The 15,321-nt window shown below is 37.4% G+C and overlaps 1 protein-coding gene across 6 annotated transcripts in view; it reads left to right on the top strand.

The window, feature by feature from the left end:
* ZGRF1 (zinc finger GRF-type containing 1) overlaps positions 1-15,321 on the top strand; it is a 55,698-nt gene that overhangs the window by 33,199 nt on the left and 7,178 nt on the right. For 4 of the 6 annotated variants that reach the window (XM_019962292.2, XM_019962294.2, XM_070791045.1 and 1 more), the window contains 5 exons: positions 2,783-2,922; positions 6,329-6,472; positions 8,944-9,058; positions 10,128-10,390; positions 11,679-11,838. In XM_019962292.2, the coding sequence (XP_019817851.2) occupies positions 2,783-2,922; positions 6,329-6,472; positions 8,944-9,058; positions 10,128-10,390; positions 11,679-11,838 (822 nt within the window). The remainder of the gene's footprint in view (positions 1-2,782; positions 2,923-6,328; positions 6,473-8,943; positions 9,059-10,127; positions 10,391-11,678; positions 11,839-15,321) is intronic. The other 2 variants (XM_019962293.2, XR_011567062.1) reach the window with 2 other exon arrangements.

The raw sequence follows: 15,321 nt of genomic DNA on the forward strand, positions 1-15,321 counted from the left end.
TGATCATTCACAAACCTCAACTACATAGTTTATAGTATCATAGAATGCTACTTTTTGGAAACAGTCATTATAAAAGTTGAATTACCCAAAAAGTGAAATAATGAGCATTTGGATGATAATTTAATAATAACAGATTTATTGGGAGCTTGTATATGTCAGGTACTCTTCTAAACACTCTGAAATATTATTTCATTTAATTGTCATAATTTATAAGCTATGGAAATATAGTCTATTACTCCATTTTACAGTTATAGAAACTGAAGTAGTCTATCTTTTAGATACTATTCCTATCTGTCTCTTTTAAAAGTAATGATGTTTCTGTGAGGCTTGTCTTTGACACAATATATTTTTATTGTGTATATATACGAGATCCAACCAGTCCATCCTAAAGGAGATCAGTCCTGGGTGCTCTTTGGAAGGAATGATGCTAAAGCTGAAACTCCAGTACTTTGGCCACCTCATGTGCAGAGTTGACTTATTGGAAAAGACTATGATGCTGAGAGGGATTGGGGGCAGGAAGAGAAGGGGACGACAGAGGATGAGATGGCTGGATGGCATCACTGACTCGATGGACGTGAGTTTGAGTGAACTCTGGGAGTTGGTGATGGACAGGGAGGCCTGGCGTGCTGCAATTCATGGGGTCGAAAAGATTCGGACAAGACGGAGCAACTGAACTGAACTGAACTGACATATGTGTATGAAAGTGGGTTTCCCAGGTGGCTCAGGGGTAAAGAACTCACCTGCCAATGCATGAGTAGAAAGAGACGCGGGTTTGATCCCTTGGTCAGGAAGATCCCCTGGAGAAGAAAACGGCAACCCACTCCAGTATTTTTGCCTGGGAATCTCATGGACAGAGGAGGCTGTTTGGCTACAGTCCAGTTCAGTTCAGTCGCTCAGTCATGTTGGACTCTGCGACCCCATGGACTGCAGCACACCAGGCTTCCCTGTCCATTACCAACTCCCAGAGCTTGCTCAAACTCATGTCCATCAAGTTGGTGATGCCATCCAACCATCTCATCCTCTGTTGTCTCCTTCTCCTCCTGCTTTCAATCTTTCCCAGCATCACAGTCTTTTCAAATGAGTCGGTTCTTCGCATCAGGTGGCCAAAGAATTGGAATCTCAGCTTCAGTATCAGTCCTTCCAATGAATATTCAGGACTGATTTCCTTTAGGATGTACTGGTTTGATCTCCTTGCAGTCCAAGGGACTCTCAAGAGTCTTCTCCAACACCACAGTTCAAAAGCATCAATTCTTTGGTGCTCAGCTTTCTTTATAGTCCAACTCTCATATCCATACATGAATACTGGAAAAACCATAGCTTTGACTAGACAGACCTTTGTTGGCAAATTAATATCTCTGCTTTTTAATATGCTGTCTAGGTTGGTCACAGATTTTCTTTAAAGGAACAAGCATCTTTTAATTTCCTGGCTGCAGTCACCATCTGCAGTGATTTTGGAGCCCAAGGAAATAAAGTCTGCCACTGTTTCCATTGTTTCCCCATCTATTTGCCATGAAGTGATGGGACTGTATGCCATGATCTTCATTTTCTGAGTGTTGAGTTTTAAGCCAGCTTTTAAACTCTCCTCTTTCACTTTCATCAAGAGGCTCTTTAGTTCTTCGCTTTCTGCTATAAGGGTGGTGTCATCTGCATGTCTGGGGTTATTGATATTTCTCCCAGCAATCTTAATTCCAGCTTGTGCTTCATCCAGCCCAGCATTTCTCACAATGCACTCTGCATATAAGTTAAATAAGCAGGGTGACAATATACAACCTTGACGTACTCCTTTCCAGATTTGGAACCAGTCTGCTATTCCATGTCCAGTTCTAACTGTTGCTTCTTGACCTGCATACAGATTTCTCAGGAGGAAGATAAGGTCATCTGGTATTCCCATCTCTTTAAGAATCTTCCACAGTTTATTGTGATCCACACAGTCAAAGGCTTTGGCATAGTCAATAAAGCAGAAGTAGATGTTTTTCTGGAACTCTCTTGCTTTTTTGATGATCCAGTGGATATTGTCTATTTGATCTCTGGTTCCTCTACCTTTTCTAAATCCAGCTTGAACATCTGGAATTACACGGTTGAAGTCCATGGGGGCTACAGTCCATGGGGTCACAAGAGAGTTGGACATGACTTAGTGACTAATCAGAACAACAATATATAAAAGCATATAAACATACACACTCTTTGGTTCTTTCCTTTTCATACTCTGTTTTAAAGAAAAATTTTAAAAAACATTTGTACTTTCAAACTTCCAGTTGCAAAATAAATAAGTCCTGCAGATGTATACAGTATGGTGACTGTGGTTAATATTATTTTACTGTATATTTGAAAGTTGATAAGAGTAAGAGTTCTCATTACAATAAAAAAATTTTATTAAAAAAATTTTATACATGCAATGAGTTCTTTAGTGCTTTTTAAAAAAATTCAATATATTTATTTATTTGGTATGCCTTGCAGCATGTGGGATCTTAGTTCCCCAGCCAGGGATCAAACCCAGGTCCTCTGCAGTGAATGCTTGTCATCCTAATCAATGGGCCACCAGGGAATTCCCCTTAATTTATTTAAAAATAAACAAAAACACTTCATTTTTTTTTCACAAGAAAAAAACTTTGTGACTGTGTGGTGATGGTTGTTAACTTGACTTACTATGGTGATAATTTCATAGTATACACATAAATCATGATGTTGTACACCTGGAATAATATAGTATATGTTAATTATCTCAAGAAAAACTTCATACTTTAATATTCAAATTCAGGTTTGTCTCTTACTCATTTTGCAGGAAAGGATTTGATTTTCAAAGAAAACGGTATGGTAAACTAAAGAAGTTTACTACTGTAGATCCTGAATTTTATAATGAACCTAAGAGCAAACTTTATCTTAAACTGAGTCGGAAAGAAAGTTCATCTGCTTACAGCAAAGGTGGGTTGATATGATGATGCTGTGACTGAGTCTAGCCTTGTGTCTTAGTTTTATGTGTGGTGTGCTGTGTGCTCAGGTTGCTCAGTCGTGTCTGACTGTTTTATGACCCCATGGACTGTAGCCTGCCAGGCTTCTCTGTCCATTGAATTTTCCAGGCAAGAACACTGGAGTGGGTTGCCATTTCCTCCTCCAGGGGATCTTGGAGGAGGGGATCGAACCTGAGTCTCCTGTGTCTCCTCTGTTGGCAGACAGATTCTTTACCACTGAGCCACCTGGAGGCCCCATCTCAGTTACATACAGCTCTGTATGTAAATTCTTTGTATTAAAGAGATTTTTAAAAGTACAGTTGCACAGTATATGCCGTGAATTATTGTGTAATGAATTAAACCATTTCTTTTGAAAATAGTATATTTTATTCTCCCCCTCACCCCTAGAAAATATATTTAAAATTTTATTTTTTAAAAAACCTTATTACAGGCTGCCAAAAACTGTTTAATTTTGTTTAAAAAGTCACATGAGCTCTTGGCATTGTATGAACTGAATTTAATATCAAAAATAAGCTGAAAATGTAGAGTTTTTTGATACTTCTGTCACTGCTGCACAATATGACAACACTGGACCCCAGCTTTTGTATATTTGGCGATAAAATTCTTAGTAAATTATTTTTCTAAGGACCTTATGTACACTAATTTGGGTTAATTATTATGTTGGTTTCATGACCTACTCTTGTGATTTATCCTCACCTAGCTTGCTTTAGTTATTTGATTAGTTATTTTAAATGATAAAAGTGAATCAACAAAGCAAAGCTAAATCTAGTACCAATTATAGCTACCTATAGTTCATACAGAGAAACCCCACTAACTTACCTAGTTGTTTCTCCTAAGGCAGTTAGCATTGCATCCCTGTGTTCATCAACATCTTGCTTTCCTTTGTATATGTTTATACAAATGAATTCCTTAGAAAGCATATTTTAAGTTTAAAGGTTTTTAAAATGTTACTCAAGTGATATAGTTCTGTAAGTAATCTTATAGAATTTATCTTTTTTACTTACTAGTATAATATATTGCTGTAGTATATAGATATTATTGATGTTGATCTAAAATCTAGTCTAGATCACTTGTGTATATAGTATTTTATTTTGTGACGGTGCCACAGTTCATTCATTCATTCTTCCATCGATGATCATTTGGTTTCTAAGTTTTGCTGTTGTGAACAGTGTGCCATAAATATTCTTATGCTATCCTGTAGATGTGCAAGAGTTTCCTTTAGATATAATCCTAGGAATGAAAATGCTGTTACAGGAAATGAAAATGCCACACAAACCTGTAGGCTCTAGTGCCCAACTGATTTCTAAAGCGGTTACATCAATTTACGCTCCTATCTGGTGGCTCAGCAGACTCAAATGAGCATAAAATGATGTCATTGTGGTTTTAGTTTACATTTCTCTGCTTGCCAGTGATGTTGAATAGCTCTTCATGTGTTTATTAGTTACATATTTCTTCTTACCCATTTTATTATTGTGTTGTTTATAATCTTACAGTTCTTATATATTTTTCATGTAATCTTTTGTTGATATATAAATATATATATAGTGACTAACTTCTTTCATGTATAAAACAGTAATAATAATACTACCTATCTGACATTTAAAATGTCTGCTGACCCAGAACGTGACATAGGTTATTGTGTTTTACTTAAAAAACAAAATTCCCATACATACATGACCTGCTGATGGACTCTGATCTATTTACCTATCCTAGGTTCTTAGCAGTTATGTGGGTTGCTGCCCCATTTCTCATGCTCAAAGCCCTCTCTGTAGCCTTAGTTTTTTCCCCAGAGTTTAACCTCAGGATGGATTCTGGAGTCAACTGCTCCAAGAGTGATAGGATTATTCCATCATCTATTAAATAATGTCCCAGTTGGCCTTCTGTACCCGTAATTCCTTGATTGGTAAGCTTGGAGTTAACCTAGCAATCTGTTGGGGGAAATTCTTTGTGTGTGTGTTTTCAGAATTCCTTTCTATCTGTGCAGGATTAGTGGTTTCCCAGCTTTGTAAGATTTTATCATCCTTTTTGTCCCGTTCCCTTTGTGACTTCCTAAAGCATCTCTGAAATAAGTCTGGCTTTCCCTGCCCCACTGCTGGCTGTTTGCCAGTACTGTACTGGATTTGGATTTCATATTTCTTCTGTCATTTCAATAGGATTTAGGGAGAAAGAGGTTTTTTTCTGTCAACTACTTTGAATTGGAGATCTTTTAAAAAATTGTCAATATTAAATAAAAATGTATTTGCAAATAGGAAATTGCTTAAGTATATGTTACCTCAATTGGCAGATATTTTTAAATAAATTAGGTATAAATTATACTATAGGTCAGCTTTTCCTCAGTTTCCTAAACATATTTCCTTAAAAAAAATAGTTCTGTGGGGGTATTGAATGTGAGTTAATATAAAAATTTTAAAAATTGGTTCCACATTAAACAAATAACCTTAATTCAAGATTTTTCAGTTTTAATATGTGATTTACATTGGACTTACAAAGTAGGAACGTAGTTTTCTTTAAACAGTAATTTTCCCCTTCATATTTATAGTGATTAAGTTATAAAAGAGTGAGTGAAGTTGCTCAGTCGTGTCCTACTCTTTGCAACCCCATGGGCTGTAGCCTACTGCGCTCCTCCATCCATGGGATTTTCCAGGCAAGAGTACTGGTGGGGTGCCATGTCCTTCTCCAGAGGATCTTCCCGACCCAAGAATTGAATGTGGGTCTCCCGCATTGTAGGCAGATGCTTTACCATCTGAGCCACCAGGGAAATCACTAAGTTATAAAAGTATAGTAGCAAAGACAGCTATTACTATTATAAGTAAGTTTTAGAACAAATGCAGTTGACTCTTTGTAGGTGTAAATTCAAACTGATGGTAGAAATAATGCAGGGGCAGTCTGGAAAGTAGCCTACTAGCCATGAGTGCTCAGTGTGCTGTGGAGAAGAAAGGAGAACATTCATTAATCTGGAGCATCTCTTAACTGGAACTTGTATTCTGTGCACAGATTGCCAGATTTATCTGAGCATGGAAACCATTAAAGGGCAGAGCATGTTTTTAGGCTAATATTCTCCCTTGGGAAAATCAAATGTAGCTATAAAACTGTTTTATAAGAGAAAAATGAGTTAGATGTTGTTTTTATTTATAGTGTTTTTTTAAAAAATAATTACGAAGTAACTTTAAAAGCATAAAATTGAGTTAAAATCATGGAAATGAAATGTTATGAGTTCTGCTCTCTGGGTGGAATTATGTCAATTATGATAACCATGTTTGTTTTTTGAAAAACAGTGTAGAACTAAGCACCAACGAAAATCCGAGGTAGCTTTGGATTGAGCATTGTTCTGAGACCTGTAGAAGTGTTTGTCTTTTCAGATGATCTTTGGGTGGTTTCGAAAACCCTAGACTTTGAATTGGATACTTTTATTGCATGCAGTACTTTCTTTGGACCATCATCTATCAATGAGGTAGAGCTTCTACCTTTGAAAGGTTATTTCCCTTCGAACTGGCCCACTAACAGTAAGTATTACTATGACCATATTACTTTATATTAAAAAAGAATGAAAGGCATGTGATGCACTGTAAGCAAGCCTGCTAACTTTGTGTGGGATTATTTGATTAAAGCCAACAAAAAGGGAGAAGGAAATGGCAGCCCACTCCGGTATTCTTGCCTGGAAAAGTCCATGGACAGAAAAACCTGGTGGGCTGCAGTCCATGGGGTTGCATGACTGAGCACACATGCATGAGGTGGGTGGAAGCAGATGGATTGGTAGCAATAACAAAGCCAACAAAAAACATCCGCCTCTACTTCCTATTGGGCTTCCCTGATAGCTCAGTTGGTAAAGAATCCACCTGCAATGCAGGGGACCCCAGTTCAATTCCTGGGTTGGGAAGATCCACTGGAAAAGAGAAAGGCTACCCACTCCAGTGTTCTGGCCTAGAGAATTCCATGGATCATACAGAGTCAGACAGCGGAGAGTCGCAAAGAATCAGACACGACTGGGCTACTTTCACTTTCACTACTTCCTATTACTGTATATGATGTTCCTAAAAATGTGTATTTGGAGAAGGCAATGGCACCCCACTCCAGTACTTTTGCCTGGAGAATCCCATGGATGGAGGAACCTGGTAGGCTGCAGTCCATGGGGTCGCTAAGAGTCGGACACGACTGAGCGACTTCACTTTGACTTTTCACTTTCCTGCATTGGAGAAGGAAATGGCAATCCACTCCAGCGTTCTTGCCTGGAGAATCCCAGGGACAGGGGAGCCTGGTGGGCTGCCGTCTATGGGGTCACACAGAGTCGGACACAACTGAAGTGACTTAGTAGTAGTAGTAAAAATGTGTATACAACAAAATATTTCTATAGCTCAAGTCCCAGAGCACTAACTAACAGTACAGTAAAATCTTGACCTCTCACTTAAGTGTTCTGTTATAGTTGAATTTTACATGGTATATACTTGATTTCTAAAAATATAAATAAGAATTTTCTTAATTTCTTACAAGTTCTGGTTCTTGATTTATTTAATTCTCTTGGTTTGTTGTAGTAGTATATATTTAATAAACCATTTTTATATTGAGAAGGTCTTGTAGATTTTACAGGAGATTTTGTGAGCAGTTGGATACAATGATTTTCATTTTGAGGCTATCTTATCACCTGCCTTTAGAAATTCTTTTTTTTCTTTTTGGCCATATTGTATGGCATGCAGGATCTTAGTTCCTTAACCAGGAGTCAACCTGTGCCCCCTGTATTGGGAGCATGGAATCTTAATATCTAGATTGCCAAGGAGGTCCCAAGAAATTCTTAATAACACAATAGGGTATGCTGCTGCTGCTGCTGCTGCTGCTAAGTCGCTTCAGTCATGTCCAGCTCTGTGCAACCCCATAGACGGTAGCCCCCCAGGCTCCCCTGTCCCTGGGATTCTTCAGGCAAGAACACTGGAGTGGGTTGCCATTTCCTTTTCCAATGCATGAAAGTGAAAAGTGAAAGTGAAGTCGCTCAGTTGAATCCGACTCTTAGCGACCCCACAGATGGCAGCCCACCAGGCTCCTCCGTCCATGGGATTTTCCAGGCAAGAGTACTGGAGTGGGGTGCCATTGCCTTCTCCAAATAGGGTATGAGCCTTATTTATTTATTTTAAAATTATTATTAGTTTTTAATAAAGAAAGCTTTAGTAAGCTCAAAGTGAAAGTGAAGGTCACTCAGTTGTGTCTGATTCTTTGCGACCCCATGGCCTATATAGTCCATGGAATTCTTGAGGCCAGAATACTGGAGTGGGTAGCCTTTCCCTTCTCCGGGGATCTTCTCAGCCTGGTAAGCTGAATCCCTATCCAATTCTATGAATCTGTTACTTCTCTATACATTTTGATCGCTGGAATAATTTCTGATGGTTGAATTTGATCCATAACTAATTAAGACATGGCATTTAATGACCCACTTCACCTATTTCATAGACTTTTTAAACTTGATTTTTTTTCCCTTTAGAACTGAATAAACCTAGTCAATCAGCTTGAGTTCAGTAAGAGCCTAATTAAATAAACATTTGTCATTTTTCAAATGCATATTTTCAAATTTGTTGCAGTTGTTTCCTCACCAATAAACAGCATTCTAATTTTCTGCTTTCCTTATTTTTCTATAAAATAACTGAGGGAAAAAATGTTCAAATTACACACACACTACTATGCAATACAATGTGGTATGCTGATTAAATGGAACTGCCAGCTGCTAAGCAGTGTCACCATGCCCTAACTCAAAACAGTTGTCCTTGTTTCATTATGAAAGTCCAAAGTTGATATATTATGCAGTTTATAAAGGATGAATGAGCAGGTAGTATACTGGTTTAATGGATAAAAGGACCTCTGCATATACTTAAGGGTTTATTTTATGTTGTGACTAATCCATATAACTCTGAGTTATATGGACATTTAATAGTTTTTTTCTAATGGTCCATTTGTTTACATTAAATGTTCATTTTTTGTATTCTGTCTACAGCAGTGGTCCACGCCTTATTGGTTTGTAATGCCAGCACAGAGCTGACCACTTTAAAAAATATTCGGGACTGCTTTAATCCAGCTACTCTACCTCTAACACAGTACCTCTTAACAATGTAAGTCATTATTTACCTTTGGGTCATTGGTATTCAAAAATGGTGACTAATCATGAAAATGAAAATGGAGTAAAAGTACAAGTACATTACACAAATTTTTGCCAATGAAGTGTTAATTTTCTTTGGGGGATTATGGGGTTCCTCCTCATTAGTAATTAAAAAGAGAAAGGGGAGGTACACATCATTTCCCAACAGTTCCTCTATTTATTTATTTATTGTGGCTGGGGCTAACAAGGATACTGCAGATATTTTTCCTTTTTTACGGAATAATTTATTAAGGATCTTTTGAGTGTTTTTACTTTTTTATTTATCTGTACTTTTATGTTGCAAATTATTAAACATTTAAAATTATGTAACATTTTACAGCTTTAATATAGTATGGTATTGATACTGATCTTATTCTTGACATAACCTATATCTTCATTTTTAATTTGTCAACTACCTTGTCCCTTTCTTTAAAAAACTGGAAGTGACATGTTGAATTCACTGTAAAGTGATAGAAAAAGTCTACATTCTAATTTGGATTGTTATGATCTAACTTGTGGTATTTCATTTTTTTCACCATAATGAAGTCCTAGGTAAAAAAGTAAATATTCTTATCCATTATGTCATTTATCTACTTTGAAATGAATTCAGTCTTAATAGAAATAAAACCAGTTTATTTCCATTTTACCTTAAATGGAAGCTATATTAATTGTCTAAGTTGATTTTGTTTAACAGAACATGGGCTTTAAAGTCAGCTTATACACTTATTAACTGTGTGATTTTGGGGGAATAAAAGGTTAATATTTCTATATCTCTATATGGGATAATTAAGTACTTAGTATTGTGAAGATTACATCAAGTAATATAAAATGCTTAGCATGATGCCAGCATATAGTAGGTTTTCAACAAATGTTCTGTTTTCATCCACCTTCCTCCAAACTGGGGTATATGTTCATTTATGTCTCCAAAAAAATATTCTCTGTGATGCTTATTAAGTGAAGGCTAAGTTACAAATAGGTCTACTTACCTGTTTCAAAAGCCTTTTATTTAAAAAAAAATCTTTTTCACGCTGCCTTTTTACTAGGTCTTCATCAACTACAACGAGCAACAAGAGAGTCAATAAGAGAAAGTTTATCCCACCAGCCTTCTCAAATATCAACACAAAATTTGAACTACTCAGTATAGAAGCAACATTGAAGTTGGCTAGTGAGTTAATTCAGGTGCACAAGTTAAACAAGGATCAAGCCGCAGCTCTAATTCAGATAGCTCAAATGATGGCATCACGCCAGAGTGTCGAAGAAGCGAAGGAACTGGCAATTCATACCCTCCCTATCACGATCATACACGGTAAGAAGCAGGGAAGAAAACAGTTCTAGTAAATACATTGTTATATAAGCTTGTGTCATTCAATCTGCACCTTTGTAATTTCCTAGTCAAACAAGATTCCAGAATAACTCAATAGATTATTTCAAACCTGAATCCCCTTTAGTATCTTTCTCTCTAGATAAAGTGATTTTCTCTTAACCGTCCTCCCTCTCTCTTACTGTTTCTTTCCCCCTATTAGATCAGTCACTGAGATGTTGCTTCTAGTTTCCTATTTTTCATATTGATATTTCATTTTCATTTCATATTTTCTGTCCTCTCCCACCCATTTGTACCCACTCAGTCCAGGCCTTTAACATACCTCCATATCGCCTAGTTAGTGAGAGTGTGGGCTCTCTTAGCTTTAATTCCCTCCTCTGTAAAATAAGGTTTGATAATAGCATCTGTCTCATAGGTTTGGGGGATCAAATGTTAAATAGGTAAAGAGCTCAGAATGGTACCTGGCACACGGGAGGCACTTAGTAAACTCAGCATGTATGCGTTACCATGATCTCACACAGCTTTCTAATTGATCTGCCTTTACTTTTTCCTTTTTTCATATTTTCACTCAAGTTGTTCTTCAGTTGCTAAGTTGTATCCAACTCTTTGCAACCCCATGAACTGCAACAAGCCAGGCTTCACTCAAGTAGTTTTTCTTAAAAAAAAAAAAATAATAATAATCTGATTAAGTCAGTTCCATTACTTAAAATTCTTCATTGATTTCCATTGGCCTTTAAGATATAATTCAAACTTTTAGCCTTAGCACGCACAACTCTGTGATTTATCCCCTTGTCTTCTTTGTCAGACCACCTCCTCTCTTGCCTTTTTGCTACAGGCCATACAGAAATATTTACCGGCTTCATGCTTTGTCACATCTCTGCCTGGGATGATCCTTTCCTTAAGAGTTGGGATATCTTGCCCTGGAAGACTTAGTTCTCCTATTCTTTTTATTTTCAGGAAGCATTCCCATCTCCACCAAAGGAAAGAGAGATGTTCTTTCTCTGATGCCAATAGTGTTACTTAACCGTATTGTTTTATCATTTTTCTTTACTTGTCTGTCTTCCTAAGTTGACTGTGGTCTTGTTAAATGTGAAAGTCTTTTGATTATCTATGCATGTCCTCCTTGTGCTAATTAAACACATGGTGGGCCCGCAATATTTTTAAATAAATTAATTAAATGGAGAGAGGGAGATGGATGGATATTTCTTGTGCTTTTCAGAAATTTATTTACGATATTGCCTTTACTTTTCTTCCCCCCCTTTAAAATAATTAGGCGTTTTCGGAGCAGGAAAGAGTTACTTGCTAGCTGTGGTGATTTTGTTTTTTGTGCAACTATTTGAAAAATGTGAAGCTCTTACAGTTGGAAATGCAAGACCGTGGAAACTTCTGATTTCTTCTTCTACTAATGTAGCTGTTGACAGAGTGCTTCTTGGGTAGGTAGGACAGGAGTATTTAAGTGCCTGATGTTTTAGGTGGTTGTTGAGAGGCGGTCTACCATGGGCCCTGAATGTCCATGCATATTTGTGCTGGGCATGCCGGACAGGCAAGGCCTTTGTCTCTGACTCAAGAACCAGAGTCCATGAAACAGGAAGAGGCTGACTTAATAGTTTGTAAGCAGGATAAAATACGTACGAAACCTGACAGTTTTGACACAGGATGGGATACTCATGTAAAAATCTAGCTAAGGACATATATTGTTGGGGGAGGCAATCCACCATGCACGCCCTGACCACTCTAACCCAACACATTTTTCCCGGTTATGTTTGCAGTAAGCAACCTTCACTGATGGTGTAATATCTTCCTCCAGGACCAAGAGCAGAGTTGCTGATTTCTTGTTAAAAAACAGTGGCTGTCCAAGCTCAGTGTTCTTTCCTACAGCTCAGTCCATGCAGTGCAGGTGTCCATCTGATTCTCTGTGTCTCCTCATTCAACTTGGGGACCACAGGAAACCACTGTAGATACGTTAGTGCCTGTGCTGCTTCCTATGCCAAGAATAAAAGTCCTTTGTCTCTGACCCAGGAGCTTAGGGTGACTACTTTAAAGTAGGCTAAAATTGCAGAACCAAGTTACAGGTTATTCTCTCGTCTACCTGCCCATATGAACACATAATACTAAAATAGCTGAACAGTTTGATTAAATTATGTTTTGGTTTCAATAAGAGGTATCCACCTCTAGTTTTACCTTTATCCCATCCTTGTGCCAAAATCATCAGGTTTTTGTATGTGATTTTTTTCCTTGTTGCTGTTGTTTAGTTACTAAGTTGTATCCAGCTCTTTATGACCTCATGGACTGTAGCCCACCAGGCTCCTCTGTCCATGGGATTTTCCAGGCAAGAATACTGGAGTGGGTTGCCATTTCCTTCTCCAGGGGATCTTCCTGATCCATTGTTCTAGGGATTTAACCCAGGGATTAAACCCATGTCTCCTGCATTGGCAGGTAGATTCTTTACTACTGAGCCACCAGGGAAGCCTGATCTTTTTTCCTACTTACAAACTAAAAGGTTAGCCTCTTGCTGTTTCATGGAAGCAATAGTGCACACAGGGTAAAATTTTTGTGTAAGATTTTATTAAAAATGCAAAGACAGTATTACATAATGTTTTACCAGTATTCCAATGTTTAATGATCTGAATTTCAACATAAATGATAAAGCTTGATTAGGGGAAATAATCCATTATTTATAAGTATAGCCTTTTTAAAAATTAACTTTTATAATTGCATTAGGTAATGGGTATAGTAGAAAATATGCAGACCTCAATGGCACCCCACTCCAGTACTCTTGCCTGGAGAATCCCATGGACGAAGGAGCCTGGTAGGCTGCAGTCCATGGGGTTGTGAAGAGTCGGACACAACTGAGCGACTTCACTTTCACTTTTCACTTTCATGCATTGGAGAAGGAAATGGCAACCCACTCCAGTGTTCTTGCCTGGAGAATCCCAGGGACGGGGGAGCCTGGTGGGCTGCTGTCTATGGCGTCACACAGAGTTGGACACGACTGAAGCGACTTAGCAGCAGCAGCAACATTTTATTATATTTCTTTACAGACTTTCAATACATTCACACACATTCATTTTGTTTTCCAAACTTAGTTTTCAACAGTATATACTGTTTGTTTTGTGTCCTGCTTTTTTTTTACTCAAAGATTATTTCTTTATGGTATTAAATCTTAGAAACCAAAATTTTCTTGGCTCTATTATATGTCATGATTTTTGATCTATAAACAATTTTTGTACTATAAACAATTTTGATCAGTAAGGTCTTTACAAGCTTTTGCTATTATAAATAATATTGTAACCAAGATCCTTAAACATAAATCTTTGCCTCCATTTTTGATTCTTTTCTGAGGACAAACCTAGGCCTAGAACAAAAGATATGAACATTTTAAAGCTTCTTGATAGATTGCCCTCCAGGCAAGTTCTACCTGTGTGTACTATTCTAAGTAATCTAAGACAGTGGCTGAGGACATTTTTTGACTCAGGATAATGAACAGTTACTTGGGGACAAACTGGAAAGAACTTTAGATTGCTTAGCTTGAGATAAAAATTTAACTCTGTTTAGTAGAGAAAAATCAAGAAGCTAGAAGATTGAGGACTGACTATGAAAGGTAACAAAAAACACAGAAGAGATTCTTTGATGCTTAAGCCTCTGATGAGGGCCTGAGGACTGTGGACTGCAGTTAGGATCTGTATTTATCCCAACTGCATGTACGCTGGACCCAGACATTTCTTCACACTAAACTGACATTTAGCTATGTACTTGGGTAACGCATTTCAACTGCAATGGACAGAATAGGATGAAGAATTTCTTGAGAAGAAATAAAATATTTTTTGCTCCATGATGAGGATACTACAGTGTTCTCATAGAATTAACACACTTATATTGAAAAAAATATATAAACTAGTTTTTCAGACTGAAAAATAGCTATTATCCAAGATAAAAACTAAAAAAGTGCAAAACCTGAAGTCTGTTCATGTATTGCTTGACATTAAACAAATTGCTTCAAGATTATCTAGGAAAACGATGTTTGAAGAGCCATAGTTTCTTTCGTTTTCCAGTTCTTTATCCCCAATTTGAGGTGACAGATGTTTCAGGAGTCCGGATGTTCAGTGAGTCCCTCCTCCGTTCCTCACATAAAGCAGGAGCTGTAAGATACGTAAGAAGGAAGGGAGCTGAGGGCTGCAGCTGCACAAAGCCCTTACTAGGGGGTCATGGATGTGGAAGAACAGTCACCCGTATCTTTTGGAGGTAGACAGACTTGCCCAGGTTTGATTCATGATTGCCTCACTTATTAGCCATGTGGCCTGACTTAGCAAAATACCTGACTTAGAGCTCTGAGTTTCAGTTCCTCATCTCTAAGATGATATCGTGCAGAGCTGTAAGGAGTATTAAATTATCAAGGCAACGTATATAAAGAGGCTAACACTCTTCCCACTAAATTTTGATGCTAACTATATGGTAGCTATTGCTTTCCATGATGTCTTTAGGGCAGTTTTGTCTTTTTTGTTTATTTTTGTGGGGGTTTTTTTGGCCATGCCATGCAGCTTGTAGGATCTTCTATAATTCCTCAACCAGGGATGGAACTGGGCCACAGCAGTGAGAGCACAGAGTCTTGATCAGTAGATTGTCAGGGAGTCCCTAGGGCAATTTTATTTGTGATAAATTCTAACATCAGTATTTTATGAACATTTCATGAGCCCTCAACATAAGATAATACATATTTTTAAAATTCTCTGAAACACATTTTATAAAAAGTTTTTCAGCTAAACCTAAACCCTTTGAGTTTAGGCATTTCACATTAAACTACGTAACTATAAAATATATTGTTACACAAAGTTATTTTAATAATGTGTATATTATATGAAAGTTTGTTTTAGATTCTGTTTTCTAAATAGTCAATCTGTTTCACCCTGTTTTCTTTA

The sequence above is a fragment of the Bos indicus genome, chromosome 6 (assembly GCF_029378745.1).
Source record: "Bos indicus isolate NIAB-ARS_2022 breed Sahiwal x Tharparkar chromosome 6, NIAB-ARS_B.indTharparkar_mat_pri_1.0, whole genome shotgun sequence".
Taxonomy (NCBI): Eukaryota; Metazoa; Chordata; class Mammalia; order Artiodactyla; family Bovidae; genus Bos; species Bos indicus.